We start from the raw sequence: 27853 nt of genomic DNA, 5'->3' as shown, positions 1-27853 counted from the left end.
GAGCTCACCCTAGCACTTGGGACTGCATTTAGAGGCCTTAGAGCTGACAACCAGTGGCCCATTTTTGGTGAGGATCTTGCTTATCCACCTCCTAACACTCCACCCTCCGAGGGTGATGATGATGATGATGAAGATTCTTCTGAGTAGGTATACCCTGTGTTCCTTTCTATTACCTTCATTGGGGACAGTGAAGATTTTAAGTTTGGGGGTGGTAATTAAGGAACATATTTGTGTGTGTGTCATGTAGTTGCATTTTCATGTTAGTTTAGTTCATATAGTTGCATATTTTTGCCATATAGTTTTTTTATATAGTTTTTTTATTATTTTATAGCTTTATTTATCATGACATATAGCTCATGTATATACCATGATCCCTTTGTGTTGCTTTACCGATTGATATGTGATATTGATGCGAGTGTAGTGATAGTGCTAGAGTGATGTTGAATCTTGTTAGGTTGGCATGCATGCTAGAAACACTTGTAATTTCACTAAGTCTTAGAGTATACTTAAGGACTAGATTGTTGTCATGGTTTGATAGTTTTTGAGGTTAATCTATTGCTTATGCTTAGAATGTATGATAGGCTCTTAATGATAAAAGGCATGAAAAGATAAAATTGGAGTAAAAATTGGAATTCATTGCTAGTTGTTGATAGGTGTCAAATGGCTAGTAGCCGGCTTGTATTGTATACGAGTAGTCTAGGGTTGAGCAAGATGGAGCAAAATGCACTTGCTCAGAAATTGAAAAAAAATATAGAAAAAAGAGAAAAAAAAGAGAAAAAAAAAGAAAAAAGGAAAAAAAAATGGTTTAATGCACAATCTGGTCACGAGTGAGCTCTTTGGTATTCGAGTTATTAAGTTCTTAGGGGACTTTGTGCCTAGTGACCTAAGGCTTTTATAGTCTGGGATCCGCAAACTTAACGCTCGCTAAATGGATACCATTGCATAAGTCTTTTGTGGACCTCACTCATTGCACGATCAAATAAGCATTTGTTTATTGTGTTGAAAAAAAGCATGATTCTGTAATAAACTCCAATGATCTTGAAGTGTTATAAGTCATTTTGTGTCTAGAATATATTCTTCGTATAATCTTGTGATTGCCTTGAGGATAATTAAGTTATGGTGATTGATCTAGTTCTGTAGCATATCTGTTAAGCATTCGCACACACCACGTTTCTAGTTGTATGTTAGCTTGCGTGATTTGGTTGATCTCTAGTCGCCTAATTGCATTTGTTGATATGTCATGTGTTGGTTGGTTTAGTCATCGCGATGGGGATCGTTGCATTCATATAGTTTGCATTCATGCATGTTTTATTCTATTTTTGAGTCTGTGCTGCTTGAGGACAAACATCGATTTAAGTTTAGGGGTGTGATAAGTGGCATTTTATACCACTTAGAGCGTCTCATAACGGCTTAAATTGATGTCTTGAACTCGAGTATTTTGTGTATTTGATGCATTTTCGAGTATTTTTGCATTTCAGGGTATAACTTGCTTCGATAGGAGGATTTCATCAAAATAAACTAAGGGAAGTGCTTGGGATCAGTCTTGGGGAGTTATGCGAAGAATTCAGAAAAAACAAAAGCAAACCTAAGAATTTTCCAGAAGGGTTGCAGGCGCTCGCCTGGAAGGAGCAGGCAACCGCCTGGTAGCAGGCGACCGCCTGGTAGCAGGCGCCCGCGTGGTGAATGCAGGCGGCCTCCTGGGTGCGGAAAATTAGAATCTAGATTTTATAATTCGAGTATGAATGGGCTTCTGTTGGCGCTGTTTCTTATGAACTCTTATATAAACCTATTGGGGAGACATTTTCAATAACAAGTAACAAGGAGAGAAGATCAAGAAGACCGATTTAGCACACAACACCGAAGAAGAGGAAGCATACGTTTATCTTGTGATTCTTTTAATTCGTTGTAACAGTGGATGCTAGTTTTATTTACTCTTTGAACCTTAATACTCTTGTGACGTACTTCATTATTTATTAAGTATTTTTATTAGTTTATATCGTTGTGTTATTATCATGTTTTCATATGAACCCATGATGATGATGAGTTCTATTATGGGCTAATCGTGATCATGGGATCATAGCATATTTACTATGGATTTCTTTAGTTAATTATTTAATACCTTGGTATGTGGTGATTGTATGATATCTAGCATAAGTTGTACTTATTCGTCTTATGTGCGTCACGAACATGTAAGATAGATTGTTAATCTCTTGTGAAGCGACAGTGAATCTTGATATTTAGAACTTGCCATGTTAGCATAGGTTCATGTATTGTATGCATGATTAGTGGGTAACTCTAATCGTTTTACTTGCCATGTGTAATCATAATGAATAACTTGCGCTTAAATCGTTATGTTGTCAAATTCTATAGATATATAGGGTCTCAACATAATTGATGCCTATTCAATTTCTATCTTAATTATGGATGTTTGGTAGAATGGTATTCGTACAATGAAAGTTGACGTTTATCAGTTTCGTGTTGTTCGATTAATATCATCACCATTACATGCTAAGGGTAATAACAATAACTATTGAATGAAGTAGTAATGAAGTTAGGATATCATGTGTGTTTAATATTGATAATTTAAGTGTTTAATTCTCGTAGTTAATATTAGTTAATCAATCTTAATTGTTATTATCTTGACATTGAAGAGTAATCATACATTGGTGAGTAAGTGTTAATTAAATATAATTAATCAGAGTTTCTGTGGGAATGAACTAGAAATCATTCTATATTACTTACGAACGCGTATACTTGCGTGAAATATTTAACGCATGATGTGTGCCTAATATTGACTTTCTATACCATTCCGTTATAAATAAACGAGCATAGGGGAAGAAACACCACACCTAGGAATCAACAACACGAAAATTTTATTATAAATTATCCCGGTCCTGATAAGGGTCGAAACTAACAAGAATGGTCGGGACAACACAGTCAATTCCATTTGTTAGAACAACTTCCGTTGAGTCTCTGCACCTATCCCTTTTTCACCTTCTGTCAAGTTATTTCTTTTTTTTCCAAGTTGCTTTTGTTTTTGTCTAACTCACTTCCTTTTTTCTTTGTGAGTTTCAGGAATATCCCCATTCATAGGTCCGAGATCTACATCTATGAATTGAAAGGTCTCGGATTTTACTTTTTTTTTTAGTCAAGTGAAGAAAGAGTAAACCTATTTATTTCTGGATCGAATACCCGCAGTTCTGGTGGTCGACTCGGTTCTTTTAAACAGTTTCTCATTATTAAGAAAAGGTAACAAAGATAAAATACGAGCTTGTTTTATAGAAATCGTAATTAATCGTTGTTGTTTCAAGGTCAATCCATTCACCCGTCTAGAATCTAATTAATCGATATAAATTATGAATAAATTATTTAATATAAATAAAACATCAACTAATATTAAATAGTTATTGTTCTGCAAGGCATGCCTCAATATAACAAGACTAAGTCACTTGGACAATCCCAAAAATTAGTTGACCTTTAATAATTTATGTAATCTGTAATTGTAATTTTGAGTTTTTAAAAATGATTAGAAGACTAGACTAGGGTATTTTTCAGTAAACAACCAACAAGCTAAGGAATAAAAATCTGAAAGAATTTCAAGTCTGATCATGCCTCATAATGAGGATACATAGCTTGGAGAAGAATAATGATGTGGATTAAAAATGTTCTAAGTGAAATGTCGAGAATTCACAGATGAAGAAATATCGAGAACTATTTAAGCATGTAGAGAAGTTATGTAGAGAAGTGGAGCCCTAGCCCATTCCCATTTTGGGCAAGTAATATCGACAAGTCAAATCTCTTTTAAGAAGTGCAGATATCTGTTAGGAAATGAATAACACACAGAGGGGGTGAATATGTTTTTCTGTTTTTCTGCTTTTCTTGAGCTTTTTATGATTGAACAAAGTAAATTAAATCTTGTAGTGAAATGTGTTACTACAGAAACTAAACATGCAACAATAAAGAACACAAATCTTTTCAAAACTCACTTAATTTTATATTAAAATTAAGAATATTTTGCTACAAAATTTCTAGGCTCTTTGTTGATAAAGAGCTTAGCTTCTCCTTGAGAGTGTTACAAGATTTTTTTATCTAAATTGTTACAACTGACTAAAGGACCAGTGTTAACTTTATAATTTAGTTAACTGCTGGTTTACACAGTATACAATAAGACATGCTATTAACTTTAGTAAACTGTCACTTGTAATTTCCATTTTAGGAAAAGTGTATCTTTCATTTTTGGCTTAGCATATCTTAGCATCCTGTGATTGCTTTGATCTTCCTTTGTCAGTTAATCTTCACCATTGATCTTGCACATCCTTCAAACTGCTTTTTGTAGACTTGTCAATCCAGCTGTTTGGATTGTTTGTTGATTTTAAATCTTGGATATTGAACTGGTCTACAATTTTGTACTTTGAGATTTTACCTCGAGATCTCCATTTTGGTCTATGGAGAACTTGACATCTCAATAAGTATCAAGATCTCTAATACTCCATAGTTAATTTGACTTGTAGAGGTCTCTGAGTTCTCTATAAGAGAATTTGGCTTGTCGAGATCTCTAGTCTTCATATCTTCACTTTGATTTATCGATATCTCTAAGTTCTCTAGTGGCTTATTGACTTATCGATAACTCAGAGTTCTCTAGTCAATTTGACTTGTCAATAACTCAGAGTTCTCTAATGAATTTTGGCTTATCGATATCTCTGAGTTCTCTAATGGAATTTGACTTATCGATAACTCGGAGTTCTCTAATGAATGTTGACTTGTCGATAACTCTGAGTTCTCTAGTGAAGAAATGACTTGTCGATATCTCCAATCTTCATGTCTTCAATTTGAATCGTCGATATTTCTCTGTGAGTTCTCTATAAGCTTTCCTGACTTCTCGATAAGTCATTTGGAGTTCTCGAGTGACTTCTCTATAACACTAAATTTGTGACTTATAGAGATCTTGACTTATAATATTTTTATCCAAACAGATTTATTCAAGTCCAAGCTTCTTCATAATTCTTCTGAGACATGATCTTCTTGATCTTCTTCCAGATAGAATCCTTAGGCTTGATACTGTTTAAACAAAAAGACTCTAGTCTGCTCTTTTATATTTTTACAGACTTTAAATGTTACAAGTACAAATGCAAACTAAGATCATAATATAACTTACTTAGGGTTGTCAATTTGACTTAGTGTTGTTAAAGTACAGGCATGTCTTGCACAACAATATTGATGAGTTATTTCTCTTGAAGAGAAGTGGAGATATCGACAAGTCATTTCTCTTGTTAAGAAGCGCAGATATCGATAAGTCATTTCTTTTGCAGAGAAGTGGAGATATCGACAAGTCATTTCTCTTATAGACAAGTGCAGATATCAGCAAGTCAATTCCTATATCACGATGAGGAGATATCTACAAGTCTTTCTTATATCGATATATGGACATATCTACAAGTCTTTTCATATCGACATGAAGACATCTCTGCAAGAGGTTTTTGTACTTAGAATATCTCGACAACAGTCAACAAATCATTTTATGATTAATATGAAAAGTATACACATGCAGCTTGAAGATTACAAGATCAAGGGTCAAGATGAACTGAACAAAGGAGTGTAGCAGAACTGGAAAATTACATGCAGATATGCAGCACTTGTAGAAATAGAAGCAGAATGCCTAAACACTTAACTTGATTTTATTGAAAACAAGTCAAAAGTTTTTAAGTAAAAATCAAGAAACATACATTTACCCCCCTCTATGTGCATCTCATACCTAACAGCTATGAAAAATATAATATGTTAAATATATAGTAATTTATAAATAACTAAAAAAATATGGATATTACAACTATAATACAATATAGTTGTATTCTATTAGACCACTTAAATCTTATATCTTATATCACTTGTATTGTCTAATATAATATTATATAATAATATATGTCAAAAATATATTTGTAACGCGCTTTATATTACAACGGTCTAAAAGAACTAAGGTTTAAGTGTTCTACATATAACATTTGCATAATATTATAATGCCGAATATAATTATTAGTAAATATGATATTATTTTAGTGTTAATCTAATTAACAGTTAGTAAAGTTAAAAGCGAAAATAGGCCCTCTTACTTTTGTATTTGGATTCAACTCCAATTATAACTGCCATAGAATTTCAATTATAATAGGATCCGAATGATTGAATTGTTTTATTAGTACTTGATTAGTGGATATGTACATATACATTTCTAGGCGTAGGAGTGTTGTTAATCAATATATAACCTTATTAACAATTGTACTAAGAGTTGGAATCTATGAGTGAAACAAAAAAAAAGTGAAAATTTGGTATAGTCCCAAGGTTTTCCCAAAAACTTTGAGTGAAACCAAATTTGGTATAATACCTTATCAACCTGCTATATTATACAAAAAATCAAATTTTTAATAAAATTTTTTTGAAATTATTTAAATAAATTAACCCGTCTCGTGTTTCGCACAGATTACATATTAGTAAATAATAATTTGACAACTTTGAGTGTTAATTGTTGAAGTAAATATAGTTAAAAAAATTGCCAAAAGTAAAATTAAACAAAGAGACAATAGTATATTGATGTTGAAAATGTTTTTACGTGTATAAATACCATCCCGTTTCCACCTTTCAAACACATTCTGTCCATCCAAAAAAAGCACACACAATCTGCAACTCTAGTTCCCCTTCATTTATACCCGTAGGTAAAATTCTAAGAAATGTTATAGCTTCTTTACTTACTCACATGTCTTTATAGTAAATGTCTGATTTGCTCTACTAGAATGTTCATTAATAATTTAAACTCTTGTTTATATTGTACTAGGTGGACAGTGATTGGTTACCGAGATATGGCGAAATGCTATGTACTGTTTGCAGTACTGCTTATGTGCTTATCCGCTGCCATGGCAAAAACAGAATACATGAAGTATAAAGATCCGAAAGTAGCTGTTAATGTTCGTATAAGAGATCTTATGAACCGGATGACTTTGGAAGAAAAGATTGGACAAATGGTGCAGATTGATAGAACCGTGGCCTCAAATAAGGTCATGAAGAAGTACCTTATAGGTAAAAGCTTTTAAATTTGTTTGTTCTTCTTTTTTTGCTACGGAGTAATAAGTGTGCGTATGTGTGATGGTTTGTACATTATGTAAATGCAAGTGTTGTGGTTTTGATCAGGGAGTGTGTTGAGTGGCGGAGGAAGTGTTCCAGCTGAAAAGGCATCTGCAGCTACATGGGTTGATATGGTAAATGATTACCAGAAGGGTTCGTTGTCAACACGTCTTGGGATACCGATGATTTATGGGATTGATGCTGTTCATGGGCACAACAATGTCTATGGTGCAACTGTTTTTCCTCACAATGTTGGCCTAGGATCTACCAGGCAAGTTCATTTTCTTCTTAATATTTGTTGAATCTATGATCACTTTATCAATTGATGTTGAAAAAAGATGCATTAGGTACTGTGAATGAGGCAATACGACAAATTCTTCAGTGATTTTTAGTCAACTTGTAGTATTGTGTATAAGTTTATGCATGATTGCATAGATCCAAAATTAATTGCTGTAAAAATTGCAATCATTGCAATGCTTCCAAAAAGTCTATGTTAACCACCGTTTATTTGCTGGCGAGCAGGGACCCTGCTCTGGTAAAGAGAATTGGAGCCGCGACTGCTCTTGAAGTTAGGGCCACCGGCATTCCCTATGTATTTGCACCTTGTATTGCAGTAAGTACATTTGTTAGTAAGATTTCTTATAAACCAAATTAGCTATAGCGAGTTCTAAAAGTTCTCTTGAATGGGATGGACAGGTTTGTAGAGATCCAAGATGGGGTCGATGTTTTGAAAGCTATAGTGAAGATCATAAGATTGTTCAAGCAATGACCGAGATCATACCTGGATTGCAGGGAGACATCCCTGCTAATTCTCGCAAGGGTGTACCTTTTGTCGGTGGAAAGTGAGTGATCTCCAGCAAACAGTAGTCTAATACCATTTTCTTCTATAATATTTTCACCCATACTGAATTTAATAATATGAATCTGACAGTAAACTCACACCTTATTTATTACTAGTTTAATGCATGAAATATGGAGTCCCTTAATTGTTTTTAGTGACCTATTTCTATGTGCACTACGTTTATCAAGATGAGTCTTCCACTTGGTTATCTACGAATTCTCTTGAAGCAACTTATTTGCTTGCACTGCTTCAAAATTTGTGCAATGTGTGCTGTCATTGACTCATGAAAGATATGTGATCACTCCTGTGCATAGTGCATAACAATCACTTTAGTATTCAGTCGGGACCTTATCTTTATGATCAGTCTAGTCACCAAGAACAACTTGTGTTAATTTAAGTTTCTGGTCGGGACCTCATTTTTATGATCACTCTTTATTTAGAACAGAACATTTGCAAATCAGAGTGTTTGTTGGGGACCTTATCTTGTAGACCAGGCCTTACCAACCTTGTCAAAGAAGATAACCCAAACAAATGCCAGAAGAAAATGAAAGGCTACAAATTGAGTTTTGAATTCGGTAATCAACGTTTAATAGAGATCAACTAAGAAAACAATGGTTCCTGTTTTCATGTTTAGATGTGTTCTTGTATTTATAAAAACTCTGAGATTCAGATCTTTCCTAATCATATTATACTAAATCGCTTCCTGATAATAGGCATTGTGTATTTTTCCTGTCTGCAGACAAAAGGTTGCAGCTTGTGCTAAACACTACCTAGGAGATGGCGGAACTAACAAAGGTATTAATGAAAACAATACCATTATAAGCGCCAATGGATTGTTCAGTATTCATATGCCAGCTTACTATAACTCGGTCATCAAGGGTGTGGCAACTGTCATGATCTCATACTCGAGCTGGAATGGGATAAAAATGCACTCTAATCGTCAACTTATTACTGGATTTCTGAAAAACAGAATGAAATTTAGAGTAAGTCGAAATCTCTAATAAAAACTTATGTTGGATGTTCATATCTAAAGAAGAAACTACATTGAATCTTTGAGAATTACTACAGGGGTTCGTTATCTCAGATTGGCAGGGTATTGACAGAATGACTACTCCAGAACATGCTAACTACACATGGTCTATTATTACTGGAGTTAATGCTGGCATTGATATGGTAAGTTCTTAAGATTTTAGATTACAACTTTTATCCAGAACTGTCCCACATGAAAATTGAAAACTAACAACCATTTGTAAAACTACTGACTCTCCCTCGGTCCCTGCTACAGATTATGGTACCATACAACTACACAGAATTCATTGACGGCATAATCCCTTTGGTGAAGGGTAAATTCATCCCCATGACCAGAATTGATGATGCTGTAAGGAGAATTTTACGAGTTAAATTTGGAATGGGTCTATTTGAGAATCCTTTGGCTGATTATAGCATGACCAAGTACCTAGGAAGAAAAGTAAGTCCGTATTTATAACAAATTGACGATCTTTGTACATGAGTGAAATGATAATTATTCATCCTCCAACAAATTAAAATGGCATCTTTTATCAGGAGCATAGAGAACTTGCAAGAGAAGCAGTAAGAAAATCTCTTGTTCTACTGAAGAACGGTAAATATGCCAACAAGCCATTGTTGCCCCTTTCTAAGAAAGCACCAAAGATACTTGTAGCTGGAAGCCATGCAGACAATATTGGTAATCAATGTGGCGGGTGGACAATCGTGTGGCAAGGGAAAAGTGGCAACATTACAACTGGTAATTTTTTTTATGATCATGTTTCTCAGGGATGATTATATTGCCAAAAAAAGTACCTCAACCTGAAATAACCTGTTCAATATTTTATAAGACATCCCTATAGCTAGCTTCCTTTGTCATTGTAATATTGTCAGTATTTAATTTCAATATGTTGTACAGGGGGTACAACAATCCTATCTGCCATAAAGAAAACCGTTGCACTAGAAACGGAAGTTGTGTATCAAGAGAAACCTGATGCTAAGTTTGTCAAGAAGAACAAGTTCTCTTATGCCATAGTTGTCGTGGGTGAGCCTCCATATGCTGAAACATTCGGAGATAGCTTGAACTTGACAATTCCTGCTACTGGCATCAACACGATTAAGAACGTTTGTGGTGCCATTAAATGTGTTGTTGTCCTAATTAGTGGGAGACCTGTTGTTATTCAACCATATGTTTCACAAATTGATGCACTGGTAGCTGCATGGCTTCCTGGAACAGAAGGCCAAGGCATTGCAGATGTTCTCTTCGGTGATTATGGATTCACAGGCAAGCTTTCGCGTACTTGGTTCAAAAGTGTTGATCAGCTTCCGATGAATGTAGGGGATGCACACTATGATCCACTATTCCCATTTGGTTTTGGCCTTACAACCAAACCTATCAAGGCCAATTAGAAGACTGCTTACATTGCTTTGCATGTACTAGAAACAAATAAACCCTGTAACATGAGATTTTGCATCATCAAATTTCAGGATTGAACTCTAGATTCTAGTGTTCGTCCAGTGCAGTAGTATCCCGGGTGTAGTGAAGCTTCGGAACCATTAGTCACAACAGTTGAGTTGCAAATGTAATGCAGTTACTACGAGAGTGATGGATACATGTTAATGCAATATTTAGTATGAAATTTTTGGTTATTTAACGAATGAGCATAATATACATTCAAGCCCTCCTGTCAAGAACAGCCGAGGACAGACAAGTTAAAATTCTTTGAAGTTAAATTATGAGTATATTAGTAATCTCTCCACAATTTAATAACTCACAAATTTAGTGTGTTAAAACAACTATGTATCGTCTTAGCAACTCTATATGATCGGGAAAAATTAATAAACCCTAACTGTAGTTCTTCTAAGCCACAATTCATACATAACCATGTAAAAAGCATCATAATTGACAGCAAATGTATGCCACTGAAAATGATTTCGCACTTTCATCACATTTTTTTGCAAAGTAACATATTCTTCAAACCGAATCTCCTTCAATATCTTCTTCAACACTGGTATATCTATGGTTGAAACGATGACAGAGAAGCTCTTCCAGTTCAATGTATCTGCAAATGGGAGATCATAATGATCTGCTAATATCACAGGAACACAGCCATAATATAGTGCGTCGCCTATACGAGCTGTGTTCACTTCAAAACCTTTGGCATGGATACAGAATTTGCTTCCAAGGAGTGATTCATGGTAAGGTGTTTTTAACCTATCCTGATGAACTGAAATTTCAGAGTCATTTTTCCAAAGACCAACAAGACTTTCACGTACTCGAGAGTTCATAGCTCCAGCATAGAATGCAAGCGTTTTCCTGCAAGTTCATAGTCCATTTAGATAAATGTTTCTCATTAGTTAGTAGTATTTTCTAAAACATTCCTAGTAAATGTAGGTGATCATGTGCATGTATTTGTTCGTTTGAATACTAAGTAGTACAGCCTAGAAACTACAGACCGGTGATTTGTAGTATTCCAACCAGTGATTAGTATTACCGTGACCGATAGGCCAAAATTATTTATTCCGTTCCTAATTACAGGGAGGACTTACTTAACAATGTGGGCTTTGTTAATCCGTGATTTCTGATGATGCATTGAAGAAGTCTACAACAAATCAGATTGTTAGTTAGTTAGATAAGTATTAGAGTTTTGTTTAATGTTAACTTAGTTAACTGGATAACCTTTGACTTATCTTTTCAAAACAAACTCTATCTTAGATAAACCTAACATATTTCAAATTCCTTATCTCTCTCAGATTTATCTCTTTCAAGAAACAATTCTAACGGATTACTTGTTTTACACATTCAAATATTTCAAACCTAATCTTATCTTTTATTATTTTTAAAAGAGTTTGAAATACATTATATCCGTTACACGTTTTCTATATAAACCGACTTGATGTTTTTCAGAAATACAACTCTCTGCACTTTCCATCTTATATCTTTCTGAGAAAAACATCCTCTTAATTACATTCATTGATTATCCAGTTAATTAAGAGTTTATAGTCGAGTTGTAATCTTTCACATTATTATCTTTGTATTTGAAAGGAAGGTGTATTGTATCACTTGTCCCGGGTTGTGGGAATATTGATTACAAGATCAAGGCCAAGTAGCTGTGTGCTAGGGAAAGGGTCCTTTCATTCAGGGCCAAGATTGTAATCAAGGAAAGTTTGTAAGTACTTTATTTAAGTGGATATAATACTTTCTCTATGCTAGTTGGCATGGGGACTTGGATGTAGGTCATAGACTAGGTATAGGGGCCGAACCAAGTGAAAAGATTTGGTGTTCTTGCATTAACATATTTCCAGCATTGCATGTTTATATTTCTGCAACTTACATTCTGCTGAATATATAGTATCTGTCTCATTTGCTAAGACAAAAGAGACTGTCTCATTTGTGAACAGTTGCACTTTAACTAATTCTGTTGAGCCTTCGAATTTCATTTGGTATCAGAGCAGGTGCATTTAATTCTCTTTTTAGTGTTTATTTTGCTAGCGATCCATGGCTCAACCAGATAGGTATTCAAACAATTATCCACCACTGCTTCATGGTGCTGAAAACTACAATGACTGGAAGTTTCGGATGAAAATCTTTCTCCAGCGTGATGCATTTGAATGGGATGCTGTAGAAAATGGTTTCACAATTCCTATGAAAGAAGGGAAGCCAAAATCTCTTAAGGATCTCTCTCCCGAAGAAGTGAACGCAATGAATTCCAATGCTAAAGCTATGAACTCACTTCTCAATGGCATGGTAGCTACAGAATTAAGAAAAGTTTCAGCATGTACTACTGCCAAACAGATTTGGGATACGATCAAAGTCAGCCACGAAGGCACGTCTAAGGTACGTGAAGTAAAATTAAGTATGCTAATGAGTGACTATGAAGGTTTCAGGTTGGAAAGAGATGAAAGTGTTCGAGATGCTCAAGGGAGGTTTCTGACATTAATGAATTCCATCTCACTTCTGGAAAGGATCATTCCTCAATCTGAGATAAATAGGAAAATCCTCAGAGCAATGCCAAAGAAGTTTGCTCCAAAGGTTACCATTCTGCAGGATTCAACACTGCTTTCAACTATGGATACTCTAACACTTTTCAGTGAATTGGAAGAATTCGAGAACCAACTACGCAGATATGATGAAGAAGATGAAGCTCCTCGCAAGAAAACTCTGGCTCTTAATGCAGATGCAGGTGATTCTTCTGAAGATTCTGATGAAGAGATTGCACTTCTCACTAAGAAGTTACACAAATTTCTGGCCAAAAAGAATACATCTAAACGACCCATGAAGTCTTCATTTCCAAAGAAAGAATTCAGACCTAGTTCAAACAAGGAAGGCAAAAATAATCAAAACAAGGATGCATGCTTTGAGTGTGGAAAGAAAGGTCACTTCAAGAAGGACTGCTACAAGCTCAAAGCCAAAAAGAAAGCTTTACTCACATGGAGTGATGATGATTCTGAAGTGGAAATTGACTCAGACGATGAATTAGCTCAACTATGCTTTGCCGGATTTGAATCTGACTCTAGTGACAATGATGAGGTACATACTGTTCAAGTTAATAGAAATTCATATATATCTCAGGATGTACTAACCTTGCAGGCTCAAAATAAAAAATTAAAAGAAAAGAATGCTTATCTTAAACAAGCATTGAGTGAGGTTCTTAATGAGGTTGATGATTCCATCAAAGATGAATTCTTAGTAGAAGAAAATAAGCTACTATCTGAGAAGGTCTCTAAGCTGAAAGAAGAAGTCAACTACCTCAAAAATGAGATCGAAATGAAAGATGCATGTCTTGATGCATTAAAGAAGGAAACTTTTTCTGTTGAAGCAAATGCATCCTCTGATTCTATAGTTCCTGAACTCAAGCAAAAGGTTGCCCAGCTGGAAACTGATCTAGCCAAATGCTTTCATGGAGAAGGAACCTTGAATGCTTTACTTGCCCAACAGAAATCTTCTCTTGACAAAGAAGGTTTGGGGTATGGATCAGCCAACAAAAAGAAGGTTTTTCAAAGTGGATACAAAAGAACTCCTATGAAATACAAGATGCCTTATGAAAAATGTCAAGACTGTGGCAAATCTGGTCACACCAATTCTGCATCTCGGTTATGTGGTATTAAGGGCCACGATACTAACTCAGCAACTAGATCTAAATCTGTACATAAATCTGTTAATATTGTTCAAATGTGGATTAAGAAATCTGACAGGCATTTGTATAAGATTTATGATACTAACATTCAAGGACCCAAAGTCACATGGGTACCTAAGAGATAAAGGATCTTTTGCAGGTCTGTTTTAAAGTCCATGTTCCTCGAAACAAGTGGATTATTGATAGCGGTTGCTCTCGTCACATGACTGGAGATAAATCAAAGTTTCTCTCATTAATCGCTAAAGAGGGAGGCTTAGTTACTCTTGGAGATTCCACTACCGTACGTATTGTAGGTAAAGGTACCATAGGTAATGACAAGTTTGCTATTAACAATGTTCGTTTAGTTGATGGTCTTAAATATAATCTTATTAGCGTAAGTCAGTTAACTGATGCTGGTCATAGTGTTAAGTTTAATAAAGATGTTTGCTATATCGGTAATAAAGCTAACGAGTTTGCTTTAGTAGCCAAAAGAAAGGGAAACATCTTTGTGTTAGATTTTGATGAACAGCAAGAAGAAATCTGTCTAGCTACCATTCAAGAACAACATAATCTTTGGCATAGGCGTCTTGGTCATGTTCACATGGATCTACTTCGAAAGATATCTTCACATGAGTTAGTTCGAGGTTTACAAAGCTGAAATTCAAGAAGTTGGAACCATGTTCAGCTTGCCAGCTTGGAAAACAGGTGAAAACTTCCTTTACTGCGAAGAATAAAGTATCAACTTCTGTTCCTCTGCAATTGTTACATCTAGATCTTTTTGGTCCAGAAAGATATGTAAGTTTGGGAGGTAAGAATTATGCTTTTGTTATAGTAGATGATTACTCTCGTTTTACTTGGGTGTTATTCTTGCGTACTAAAGATGAAGCTTTTAGTGAATTCAAAGATCTTATTACTAACCTTGAGACTAAGTATTCCTTAAAGCTCAAGACTATTCGTAGTGATCATGGAGGAGAATTTGAGAAAGATTTCGTGACTTTCTGCAAATCTAGAGGCATTACTCATGAATTCTCTGCCCCACGTACACCTCAACAAAACGGAGTTGTTGAACGCAAGAACAGAACTCTACAGGAAACTGCTCGTACTCTTCTTCATGAAAGTAATCTGCCGCGTAAATTCTGGGCAGAAGCGGTAAACACTTCCTGTTATGTATTAAATAGAGTGCTTATTCGTCCTATTTTGCTTAAAACTCCTTATGAATTGCTTAAGAATAAAACGCCTAACATCAGTTATTTTCGAGTATTTGGTTCAAAATGTTTTATCTTAGATACACAGAACACTAGAGGAAAATTTGATGCTAAGTCTACGGAAGGAATTTTCTTGGGATATTCTACTACAAGCAAGGCCTATAGAGTTTATAATTCTATCAAGCTCAAAGTTGAAGAATCTATCAACATTACATTTAATGAATCTGCCTTGAAGATATCTCAAATTGAAGAAGATGTTGCGGATCTATTGTCTCATTCCCAAATGAGACAGTCTCATTCTGAAAAGAGTCAGTCTCATTCTGACAAATCAAGCAGTCAAGACTCTCCAGGTCCATCTCAGTCTTCTGATAATTCTTTGGGATCTACTCAAGCTTCAGATGAATCTTCTGGCTCTCCAAAGACTCCCGATAGTATTTCAAATGCGAATTCCGTTACTCCTCTGGATAAATCTTCACAAGCGGAAATGAGGCAGTCTCTTTTGAATGAGACAACTCCTATTCATTTCCAGGCAGATAATTCTAATGAGGAAGAAATGAGTAATATTCAACTTCCTAAGTCTTCTAGGACTGTGAAGAATCATCCACCAGATAATCTTCTTACTGATTTAGATCAAGGGATTTCTACTCGAAGCAGGCTTCATAACTTATGTGCATTCTGTGCTTTTGTTGCTGAATTTGAACCGAAAAATGCTCAAGAAGCTGTTGCAAATGAATGTTGGTCGGTTGCCATGCAAGAAGAATTGAACCAGTTTGAGCGATGTCAAGTCTGGGAACTTGTCTCTCCTCCTTCTAATGCAAAAGTCATCGGTACTCGTTGGGTTTTCAAGAACAAGAAGGATGAAGATGGTAACATTATTCGGAATAAAGCTCGCTTGGTGGCTCAGGGATACAATCAACAGGAAGGAATTGATTTCGACGAGACATATGCTCCTGTAGCACGTCTCGAAGCTATTCGGATTCTAATGGCATTTGCAGCTCACAAAGGATTCAAGCTTTATCAAATGGATGTTAAAAGCGCATTTTTAAATGGTCATCTTAAGGAAGAAGTTTATTTGAAGCAGCCTCCAGGTTTCATTCATGAAAAATATCCACACTATGTCTACAAGCTCAAAAAGTCTGTTTATGGATTGAGACAGTCCCCTCGATGTTGGTATGAGCGTCTCAGTCAGTTTTTGCTAAAGAATGGTTTCACTCGTGGTACACTCGATCCAACTCTTTTTATTTTTCATAAACGCCATCATTTTCTATTAGTACAGGTTTATGTAGATGATATTGTGTTTGGATCAACTGATGAATCTTTGTGTAAGTGGTTTTCTAACTGCATGCATAAAGAATTTGATATGAGTTTAATGGGTGAATTGCAATATTTTCTAGGCTTGCAAATTAACCAATCTGCTGCAGGTATTTTCATACATCAAAGTAAGTATGTGAATGATTTGCTTAAGAGATTTGCATTAGAAAATATTTCTGCTAAAGCTACTCCGATGAGTACATCTGTCAAGCTCACTAAAGATGAACAAGGTACACCTGTAGACATTACTAAATATCGAGGTATGATCGGCTCGTTATTATATTTAACTGCTTCTCGTCCTGATATTATGTATAGTGTTTGTCTTTGTGCTCGTTTTCAATCTCAACCGAAAGAATCTCATCTGAATGCAGTTAAACGGATTTTTAAGTATCTTAAGGGAACTAGAGATCTTGGAATATTTTATCCTAGTTCTACTTCTTTTAACTTAATTGGTTTTTCAGATGCTGACTATGCAGGGTCACAGGTTGATAGAAAAAGTACAAGTGGTGCGTGTGAATATTTAGGTGATTGTTTGGTTGCATGGCACAGTAAAAAACAAACATCTGTAGCTCTTTCTACTGCTGAAGGAGAATACATTGCAGCTGGTAGTTGCTGTGCACAAATTTTGTGGATGCAACAAACATTGCAGGATTTTGGTATTTCTTATACAAATATTCCTATTTATTGTGATAATACCTCTGCAATTAATATCTCTAAAAATCCTGTTATGCATTCTCGTACTAAACATATTGATGTTCGTCACCATTTTCTGCGAGATAATGTCTCAAAAGGTAATATTGAGTTAATTTATATCTCAACTGATAAGCAAAGAGCAGATATTTTCACCAAACCTTTAGGTGAAGACCGGTTTTGTCTTATGAGACGTGAACTTGGTATGTGCACTATTTCTCATTAATTCATTTTTACATCCCTGCATGCATTCTATTTAGCTTATTTGTGTTAATTATTTGCATAATTCATCTTTATGACTGAAATTGTATAATCGAGTGTTTAATTAATTGATTAATTTAATGCTGATTTATCTATGGAATTTATTGATGAATTTTTGTGAATTAATTACCGTGTTTGGTTTAATTAGTTTGCGTGTTTCAATCTTAATTATATATTTTATATGTAATTATTTGATGGGACTCTTGAACTTTGAAACTGAACCGAGTTGCATGCATTTTCCTTCAAGTCTTTAACTTTGATTTGACTACTCCATCTGTTTCTTCTCAATCTCTGTGTGTCTTCTCGTTTTTCGAGATACACTCCACCTTTCTACTTCTATCTCACTTCTAACTCTTCATATTCTTCTCCTGTCTTATTTAATCTCAACTTCTTTTTCTTTTCCTCTTTCCAAACGTTTCTCTTATTCTTCAACAATATCGACCCCTCATACTCGATCTAAATCTAAACCCGCTAAAACCCCTAACCCATCATCTTCTTCTCTTAAACGTCAAAGAACTAATCCTGATACTTCTACTCCAATGTCACCCGAAAAATCTTCTCAGCCTAAAATCGTGTCAAAGCCCATTCTTAAAGAACGAATTTGTGATCTTTCTCTGCTTCAGCGAGTGGGTGTTGTCGATTTATTCTCCGCTCTCGGTTGTGAACCTCTTTTATCCCCACCAGATGTTATTTACCCTTCTTTGGTTCGGGAATTTTATTCTAATTTCTCAATGATGAAGGAGGATATGGTTTATTCTGAGGTTCAAGGTGTTCCGATTGTGTTCAATGCTAATCTGTTGTCTCGAGTTTGTGGTATCTCGTGCTCCGGTGTATGTCCGTATACCACGCATGCAGCATTCATGGAGTTTCCAGGATTACAGTATGAAGAACAACTGAAAGTGATTCTTGGTGAGAACTTTATCGGTACCTCTCTTAAGCCCATGGTACATGATCTTACTCCACTTGCTTTATTGCTTTTTAAATTGTTTCATACAAATCTTTTGCCTCGTAAGAGCGGTCGTGACCGTGTTACTTATCAAGATGTTGTTTTAATTTCGGTTTTCATGACTAAAACTCCTTGTGATATTGCTTCGTTGATTATCAAATACATGAGTCATTGTGCGTCTCATGAGTCTATGAACTTGTCTTTTCCTGCTTTGTTGACAAAGATCTTTAGACATTTTTCTATTATTTCTGATGATGATAGAACTGAGCCAGTGTCTACTATGTTTGATCTGTCTGTCCTGTCTGCTAATAATATTGAGATTATTGAGTCTGGTGTTCTTATTTTTGGTGAGGGTCATAAGTCGTTTGGTTCGTTTCCTGAGTCTCCTCATTATATGTCCGATCCTGATCAAGAGGATTCTGTTTTGTTGAACTCGTTGTTGTCAAAAGTTTCTGAAAACAACAAACTTTTAGAGTCTCTTAAAACACAGTTTGCTTCTATTAAGTCCCTGGCATCCTTGACTTCTCAAGTAAGTATGATGCGTGCCTCCTATGAGATGTTTAATAAATCTGTTACTGCTTCTCTTGAATCAATAAATGCTAAGTTGGAGATTTTACATGTCCATGATAAGAAGGTGAGTAGGGATATAGATTTTGAATTTGGTGTGCTTCATGAGGGGATGGTTACCACTGCCAAGGCGTGGGAGGAAGAATTTGTCAAGCTCTTCTATAAACTTGGTACAGAAACCAAGTACATATCTCAGCAGGTCTCTACCCGTAGCATGCCATGGCACCAGAAGAAGGACTGGCTTGGTGATATGACTCTAGCCGAGATTACTTCCCCTTTGCCCCTGCCTGCAGTTCCTCCACCTGAAGCTTTTGGGATGACTCGTGCTGAATATCGTTCGTATATTCTGGAATGGCTTCGCAAGAGAGATGGGAAAGCTCCAGATGAAGGCAAGTTAGACAAACTGTTCTCCGAGTATGGTGCGTCTCCAGTTTACCACAACAAGGGAAAGCGAAAGACTCGAGAATCTGCTCCTGTCGATGTTGATGATTCTGACTAGTTTCTTTACCCGCCTTTTATGATGTTGAGGGGGAGAATTTTTAATGTGTTTGTTTAATGTGTTTGTTTGATTAAGACGATTGCTTCTTGGTACTTGGTTTAATTATCTGTTGATCGGTTGAATAGGTTGGATAGCACTGGTTTATGTGCTGGATTAAATATTTAAGGTTTTATAACTTTAAGTACTGTTGAGTGCTTGGTTTTTAATCTTGGTTTTTAATCTTGGTTTTTAATCTTATTTGCTGTCCCATTTGTTTACCTGTCTCATTTGATTAGTCATATGTTTCATTTGCATATTCTCATGTTTATCAACTGATTGTTGCATATATACACTGTTACTATCTAACATATTGCAACAGGAGATTAAAGTGTTTTTGATAGGGGGAGCATAACACTTCTTTACCCTTGGCATCATCATAAAAGGGGGAGAATGTTAATCCGTGATTTCTGATGATGCATTGAAGAAGTCTACAACAAATCAGATTGTTAGTTAGTTAGATAAGTATTAGAGTTTTGTTTAATGTTAACTTAGTTAACTGGATAACCTTTGACTTATCTTTTCAAAACAAACTCTATCTTAGATAAACCTAACATATTTCAAATTCCTTATCTCTCTCAGGTTTATCTCTTTCAAGAAACAATTCTAACGGATTACTTGTTTTACACATTCAAATATTTCAAACCTAATCTTATCTTTTATTATTTTTAAAAGAGTTTGAAATACATTATATCCGTTACACGTTTTCTATATAAACCGACTTGATGTTTTTCAGAAATACAACTCTCTGCACTTTCCATCTTATATCTTTCTGAGAAAAATATCCTCTTAATTACATTCATTGATTATCCAGTTAATTAAGAGTTTATAGTCGAGTTGTAATCTTTCACATTATTATCTTTGTATTTGAAAGGAAGGTGTATTGTATCACTTGTCCCGGGTTGTGGGAATATTGATTACAAGATCAAGGCCAAGTAGCTGTGTGCTAGGTAGCTGTGTGCTAGGGAAAGGGTTCTTTCATTCAGGGCCAAGATTGTAATCAAGGAAAGTTTGTAAGTACTTTATTTAAGTGGATATAATACTTTCTCTATGCTAGTTGGCATGGGGACTTGGATGTAGGCCATAGACTAGGTATAGGGGCCGAACCAAGTGAAAAGATTTGGTGTTCTTGCATTAACATATTTCCAGCATTGCATGTTTATATTTCTGCAACTTACATTCTGCTGAATATATAGTATCTGTCTCATTTGCTAAGACAAAAGAGACTGTCTCATTTGTGAACAGTTGCACTTTAACTAATTCTGTTGAGCCTTCGAATTTCATTATATAATCGTACACAAAAGTTTTTGTATATGGTACCTTTTAGAGGGTGGTTGATTAGGAGGGTCTCCTTGTCGAGGCCATATCTGAGGAACTGAAGCATCTTTATGAGGAACATAGCCTTGCAAAAAATAATTAGAAGAACAAACAAGCTGAATGGCATTGCCTCTCACTTCTACAGCTTTCTCCATTGCCAGTTTTCCAATAGAATGACAAGCAACATAGAAATGATCAGCTCCACCACTCCGATTCCAGTACGGATACTCATGACTCACCTTATAAATATAATCTCTAATAAAATTTTGAATGCCACCAACGCCAACTCTTTTATCATGTCTCAAACTTGCAATTGAAAATGGTAGAAAAAATAAGTCTGCTTCAGACGGATGAGTGGTAATAAAATGGCTTGTCATCAGGGCTTTTTTGAAGTAACTTTCGCTTGCGTAGTTACCAGTTGGTTCAAATTTGTAAGGCAATAGTACATTCGCAAATGGATGGTTGGGCTTGTGCGGGTACACAAATATTTTTAAACTCGCATTCATTTGTCTGTAGTCCTCTAGGAACAAATTCCTGTCATGAAATATCTCCTCTTGCTTCTTATTCCATTTGTCGCCTGCATAACATCACACAATTTATAACAATTCACATATTCACTTGTACATTAACATTATATCTTCTACAATATTCAATTTTTTTGAAAAAAGTATTAACAATAATGGATGCAAATTGAGTCGTGCAAGAAAGTACCTTTGAACTTGAGAAACGTTCAAAATGGTCTGCCTCTAACAGACACTATTGTATTTTAGTTTCTTATTTTTTTAATTCCACCGGTTTTGTTTTCATTGGGAAATCTGGCTCGGCAGGGGGTATTTATAATTTTTCTTTTGAGTATTGGTAGGTAGTAATGTGTAGTACTAACTTAACCGCCACTTGTTGCCCTCAGTCTACTATTAATACATACTTTCAGTTTTTCTTTTTTCCTGTTTTTTAAATTTGTTCACAGAAAAAAATGGTTTCATTAATAAATTATACCCAAAATGCAATAGTCATTGTTAGAGAAATTTTTCATTCAAAAAAATTATCATTTAGCCGAATATATATCATGTAAAGATGTCACCGAAGTTTGGATAATTTATATTATAATATAATAACTGGAATATGGTATACTTTGATTCAACGTTATTCCCTTATTTTAGTTATTAAAAAAAAATTATACACATGCTAAATTATTAAATTATTAAATTAGTAGATATAATCTTCTTATTCCGTTAAACTACGACCAAAACTTATCCTACTAAATCATGACCACAACTTTTTCCTAATTCTTTTATTATTTTTATTATAAATCTATAATTATTATATATTTATATAAAAATATATTAAAGTTAATATATAATTGAATAAATCTATACTATAATATAATATAATAATCAGAATAGGGTATATTTTGGTTCAACGGTAATCTTTTATTTTAGTTATTAAAAATAAAAATAAAAAATATTATACGCATGCTAAACTACTAAATTATTGAATTACTGGATATAATCTCCTTATCCTCTAAATTAAGACCCAAACTATTTATACTAAATTACGATCACATCTATTTCCTATTTTTTTTTATTTTTATTATAAATCTATAATTATTATATATTTATATAAAATATATTAAAATTAATATATATTTGAATAAATAGATTGTAAACTTTATCTAAATATTAACGGAAGTCATGCATAGCTGGGGATTTAAGATAGTAAAACTTAATTTATGAAAATATAACCTACTAAAAAGGGAGTCGCTAAAAACCTGTAAGATTAAAATTCTATAAAAAAACTCATATATGCCGTTTGAAAAGAATTTGTACCTAATGTAATGTTGCCAATTGTACGTTCAAATTAATGAATTTTTATTTGTACTTAGTATAATATTACGAATTGCACGTCCAAATTAATGAATTTTTATTTATACCCAATGTAATGTTGGGAGTCACATATTTAAATTAATGAATTTTTATATAATGTATTCTGAGCTTAATGACGAAGTTATGTGAACGATAAATTCAAAGTTTAGAGTATGTTCATTAAGTAAATTCACTATTAATACAAAGTGTGAGAAATTTTAAAATAAGTAACTTATAATTTTAAATAAATAAGTGGTTAATAAGTGATAAGTAGATAAATAGTTATAAGTTAAGTAAGTGTTTGGATAATTTTATTTATAAGTCATAATTTTTTTACTTAAATGAACTAAAATAAATAACTTTTAAATATAATTATCTTAATTCGTGAATTTAATATTAGATTAATATTTACAAATACATATTTTAAAACTAAAATAAATAAAAAAACAAAAAAATCATAATAAGTTGAAAAAAAGTAGGTCGTATTGGGTCCACAAACAATCTGTTACTGACTTATAAGTCATAAACTGATTTATAAGTTGCACACAAACAGACCCAACAAATTATTAAAGAATGAGGTCCTATTTCCCGTTAACACCGCCCGGAACAACTAATCTCAAATATACCCAGGACAAGAAATACTAATAAATCGGGTGAAATAAGAAACCAATGAATAATCATTGCATGAAGCTGTTGGCTCCATGTTGAATATATTTTGGGTAAATCTGGGGGGCGTAATGTATCATTTGAAAATGATTTTTCAACTACAACCATTTTTGGGGTCGTTGGTATACTTGGTAATAGTTCTTTTTGTTGGTGTGCTGAGCTGACGCATCGACATGGATAATACATTCTCTACGGCATATTATGGCTTATGCATGTGATAATATACACACACCCGAGCGTATATAACATCCTATTCAGTCCAAAATCTTCCTCGATGTTATGTTTCTAATAAATATTTTTTATTAATTTCTAATATCATGTTAAATAATTCGTCACTCTTAAATATCACAGTTTTACTCAGGATTTTGTATACACGGGTCTTGATTAATATTTTTATATATATATAATTTTAATAAAAAATTATATAAATAGTAATTATATAATTATAAATTTCATAATGTATTATTTCAAGTTTAGTTCAAATAGTATATGATTGGAGATTTTTTCCATAAATAATAATATAATTGTTTGTTGGTGGTGAGATTCGAACCTAAAAACGTATATGTATCTTTATTAATAACAATATAAATATTTGTTGTTAACAGAATTTGAACCTGAATTTATATATATATATATATATATATATTTATTTATAAATAATAATATAAATATTTGTTGTTGACGGCATTCAAACCTGAGAATTTGTGGAATGTATTTTTTTTTTATTTGGATCTAACGTCTCTGATTATTTGATGAAGAAGATCGGTATAACCAAATGAGGGGTTAACCAAACTACAAATTATACCCCATTTCGGTTATTATAGTATACTAGCCTATAAACCGTGCGATGCACGGATTGTTTTTAACATTCGATAGTTTTTAATAATATAATTTTCAATAGTTGAAAAATAAATTGAAGAATATAATAAATTATAACAATATATATTTTATAATAATTTGAGACTTGACTGAAAATAAATAATATAATATAATATATTGTTTAAATAAAGAATATAAAAGTTTAAATATAATAAGCTGTTGACGGGTTCGAACCCTCAATCCACGAGAGCAGTTTAAATATTAATATAATAATATTTTATTATTGTATCCAATGGTTCTCATTTTTCTGACTTTAGATCTGACGGTTGTTATTTGTCGTACCAAACAACTGTACCGAGCAATTACCATACCGAGCAACTACCAAATAGAGGGTCATCTGCTTTTAATAGTATAGTATAGATAGATATAATATAGATATAGATTACTGTTCCAAGAGTACACATCCTTGTAAATTGAATTTAAGATAATATTATTATTCTTGTTTTTAATTTAAGAACATATAATTACAAATTAAGTGAAATTATTTGTCCACACTCACCGGGGCCATTTCATTCACAATATGAAACAACGCAAAAATACGCAAAAATAGATGAATAAAAAATATGTATAGTTTAAATTTACATTTTAGTACAGCATTTGAATTTATTCTTCGAACATATGACACTATACGAAAGTACGGGAGATATATAAATTTTATGTAAATATTTATATTAATAGTAGAAAGAAGTATATCTATTCACATAATTATACATGATTTTATAAAACTATATTGTAAATATATTAAATATGGATATATTCAATATATAAAGTACCTTAAAGTTTTATAATTTCAAATTTTATTTATATTAAATCTTACATGTAATCACAAACATGAAATTATACGAATTTCTAAAAAAATCATAATTAATTTAATTTTAAATATATAAAATATGTAACACACACGCTAACTATACATATAAAGGTCATACTCATACATATTATTCTACCACTATTGTATGTACACCCTGGAAATTATAAAATTGAATGATTGAATGTATGTATATCATGGTGATAGATGGACGTGCGTGGTCCTCGTGGAAATTTAATTATGCATAAGATGCTTCTACTGCCTACTATATGTTAAGTCGTATATATGATGCTAAGCTCAAACTCATGCCAGGTAACGTATAGAATCTGTGCATGAATATAGAACTAAACGAGAGCCATCATATATAATCATTCTTTAATCAAATTTCAAACAAGTTAAATTGAAATTAATCTAGGGTTTTGCTAATTAGTTACTACAACCATTTTGTACAAGTGACCATACCTGTATTCGACTATGTATACATATGTTCAGCTCAGTAACTTTGAAGAATTGATCATATCAAGTTGTTGACGACAACATGTCTAGTGGAGTGTTCTCATTTTTGAATATTTTGGTTATTTCATTAATGTTATTTATTTATTTTTACTTTTCCACTCAAGTATTATTATGATGATTATTATTATTAATATTTTTTTTAGTTGAGCAATACAATAGCCAATAATAATACCATTACTATATTTATCTTTACTCAATTATTATAGTCCGATTGAGCATATACTATTTCTGTTTTTTAAACTTATGGAGATTAATAAAACTAGCAAATAAGTAATTATGTCATTGCTGGCAATGAGGCAAACAAGGATCATGTGAAACCTAGCACGCAATAATATTACTGTCTACTTGTACAATTATAATTACTTCAGTTACCAAAAACATATGAAAAAACAATGATTAAAATAAAGAAATGGAAATCGAGTTAATATAGAGCGATTCGGTATTTGCATGGAGATAAGTGATAAGCAAGCTTAACAACCATACATAATGCAATATCTAAATACAGAATAATCCAACCAACAACGTAACAGACACCTACTTATACTATAAGAACCAAGCAACATTTACAATTTTATAAATTTAAAAAACAACTCTACTTTAGCAAGCTGTAGAATATTGGAGCAAATGTACATTAAGAAATCAGGCTTAATCGGAAATTAGTAGGTGGTGATTGTCTTAAATAGATATAAGAAAAAAGCATTGTATTTTCACATACATTAATCACATAATAATTAATAAAAAATTATTTACTTTTTTCATAAAATTAATTTTATTCTATAATTTTTGTAATTATGTATTAATTACCATTGAGCGTCCGATATGTAGAAAGTATATATATTGTGGAGTTGAAAAATAAACATATATACTACAGCTAGCAAAATTGAAGTTGAAGAAAAGGCAGTACCTTTTGTGATCTCCTGGTCAACTCGTCTGGAACGTGCATTTTTGTCGTCGGAGCTATATTTATTTCTCTCTGTTGAAGCAATAATCTCAGGAAGAGGTGTACTGATCAACGGAGGTTCAGAAACATTATTGACATGTAAAATCTGGATAAATTTGGGTTGATCAACTTGAACAACGTATTTTGTGGTGGTATCTGCAGCAAGTGACGTGATGTTGTTGAAAGAGCTGCTAAGTTTTGGTGTTATGTAAAAATGAGTCTGATGAGGATATTCACGAACTACAAGTTTCATGGTTGAAGAAACATGGAAGAAAATGAAGAGATATATGCCCAGAAGAAAGCCTGTGGGTATCCAAAACAGTCCTTTCAATTCACTTAAATTAGGGCGAGATGAAGGAAATGAAGTTAGAGATGACAATGAACGAGCCATGGTCGTAAAAGAATTAGATTATATTTGGATTTATAAGCTGGGGAGTGATGATAGTTTTGATGAACTAGAGGAAAAGAATAAAGATATATAAAAGAATTTCATGATCGCAGATAGGAAAGAGTCTTTGGGCAATGATCTTAATCTGAGGGACAATTAAAACCTTGTACTATTTATGTAGTTATACAGTGTACATATTTGATTATTGTTATCTCAATTCAGAAGTTATCTTATATTTAAGTATACTTGGTAAATTCACTATATTTATATTACAAGGTATAAAGTCTTGTAAGACTTGCAACTTTTTGTTCACGTATCAAAGTCTACGATACTCAAATGTTTTTTTTAAATACAGGTCTTAAGATTTGCACTAATATATTTTTCGGTTCATCTAATTCAAAATTATATTTTTTTTCTTAAAATTTTGAAAATAATTTTTTTAAGACTTTAAATTGGCTGATTTATATCGTCTTTTTTCGAGTCCAAAAGCCTTCGAGTCAGGTGCCTTATAATGTCATGGTCTTTTTATAATTTTGACCTAATCATTTAATATAAATAAAAAATTATTTAATATAAAAAATTAAGGTTAAAAATGTTCGAAGCGGCTAAAAATAATCGGAATCAATCCAATTTAAAGTCAATTTGATCAAACTCATACTTCCCGTCTAGTCAAACATAAAAACAATATAAAAATTTCATATTTAAGCACAATTGTATTTAGTGATCGAGAAATATAACTAATTTTTGCAAGCGGTTGTATTTGACCACAAAGGGGAAAATATGAGAAAAGGCTCGCATATTTTCAAACGGTCTTTAAACATAAATTCGACTATATTGTTTAAATTTTTTATTGTAAATGACGAAAAAGGCCGTCATTTTTTCTCAAAAA

The 27853-nt window shown here is 33.3% G+C and overlaps 2 protein-coding genes across 3 annotated transcripts; one reads left to right on the top strand and one right to left on the bottom strand.

Annotated features, from left to right (window-relative positions):
- Window positions 1-6619: 6619 nt before the first annotated feature.
- On the top strand, window positions 6620-10611 carry LOC141689317 (uncharacterized). Of its 2 annotated transcripts, none has more exons than XM_074493575.1 (10): window positions 6620-6704; window positions 6824-7065; window positions 7177-7381; window positions 7633-7723; window positions 7807-7952; window positions 8691-8934; window positions 9020-9124; window positions 9237-9419; window positions 9515-9716; window positions 9876-10611. In XM_074493575.1, the coding sequence occupies exons 2-10, from the start codon at window positions 6849-6851 to the stop codon at window positions 10364-10366; spliced, it is 1884 nt and encodes a 627-aa protein (XP_074349676.1). In that variant the 5' UTR covers window positions 6620-6704; window positions 6824-6848; the 3' UTR covers window positions 10367-10611. The 2 variants fall into 2 exon arrangements, with proteins under 2 accessions (XP_074349676.1, XP_074349677.1); XM_074493576.1 differs by having other exon boundaries at window positions 6634-6700.
- Window positions 10612-10663: 52 nt separating this feature from the next.
- Window positions 10664-27143, bottom strand: LOC141689318 (putative glycosyltransferase At5g03795). The gene is made up of 3 exons (XM_074493577.1): window positions 26541-27143; window positions 20909-21482; window positions 10664-11273 (listed from the first exon to the last, which is right to left on the bottom strand). The coding sequence occupies exons 1-3, from the start codon at window positions 26965-26967 to the stop codon at window positions 10793-10795; spliced, it is 1482 nt and encodes a 493-aa protein (XP_074349678.1). The 5' UTR covers window positions 26968-27143; the 3' UTR covers window positions 10664-10792.
- Between the last annotated feature and the right edge of the window lie 710 nt (window positions 27144-27853).

This window comes from Apium graveolens, chromosome 10 (assembly GCF_009905375.1).
Source record: "Apium graveolens cultivar Ventura chromosome 10, ASM990537v1, whole genome shotgun sequence".
Lineage (NCBI taxonomy): Eukaryota > Viridiplantae > Streptophyta > Magnoliopsida > Apiales > Apiaceae > Apium > Apium graveolens.
This window is presented reverse-complemented; position numbering and strand designations above follow the sequence as displayed.

Coding starts and splice junctions, on each gene's coding strand:
- LOC141689317 (XM_074493575.1), top strand. CDS start 6,849: ATGGCGAAATGCTATGTACTGTTTGCAGTACTGCTTATGTGCTTATCC. Junction 7,953..8,690: donor GTACCTTTTGTCGGTGGAAA/GTGAGTGATCTC, acceptor TCCTGTCTGCAG/ACAAAAGGTTGCAGCTTGTG. Junction 9,420..9,514: donor CCAAGTACCTAGGAAGAAAA/GTAAGTCCGTAT, acceptor ATCTTTTATCAG/GAGCATAGAGAACTTGCAAG.
- LOC141689318 (XM_074493577.1), bottom strand. CDS start 26,967: ATGGCTCGTTCATTGTCATCTCTAACTTCATTTCCTTCATCTCGCCCT. Junction 21,483..26,540: donor TGACCAGGAGATCACAAAAG/GTACTGCCTTTT, acceptor GATGTTATGCAG/GCGACAAATGGAATAAGAAG. Junction 11,274..20,908: donor AATCAACCACCCTCTAAAAG/GTACCATATACA, acceptor ATGAACTTGCAG/GAAAACGCTTGCATTCTATG.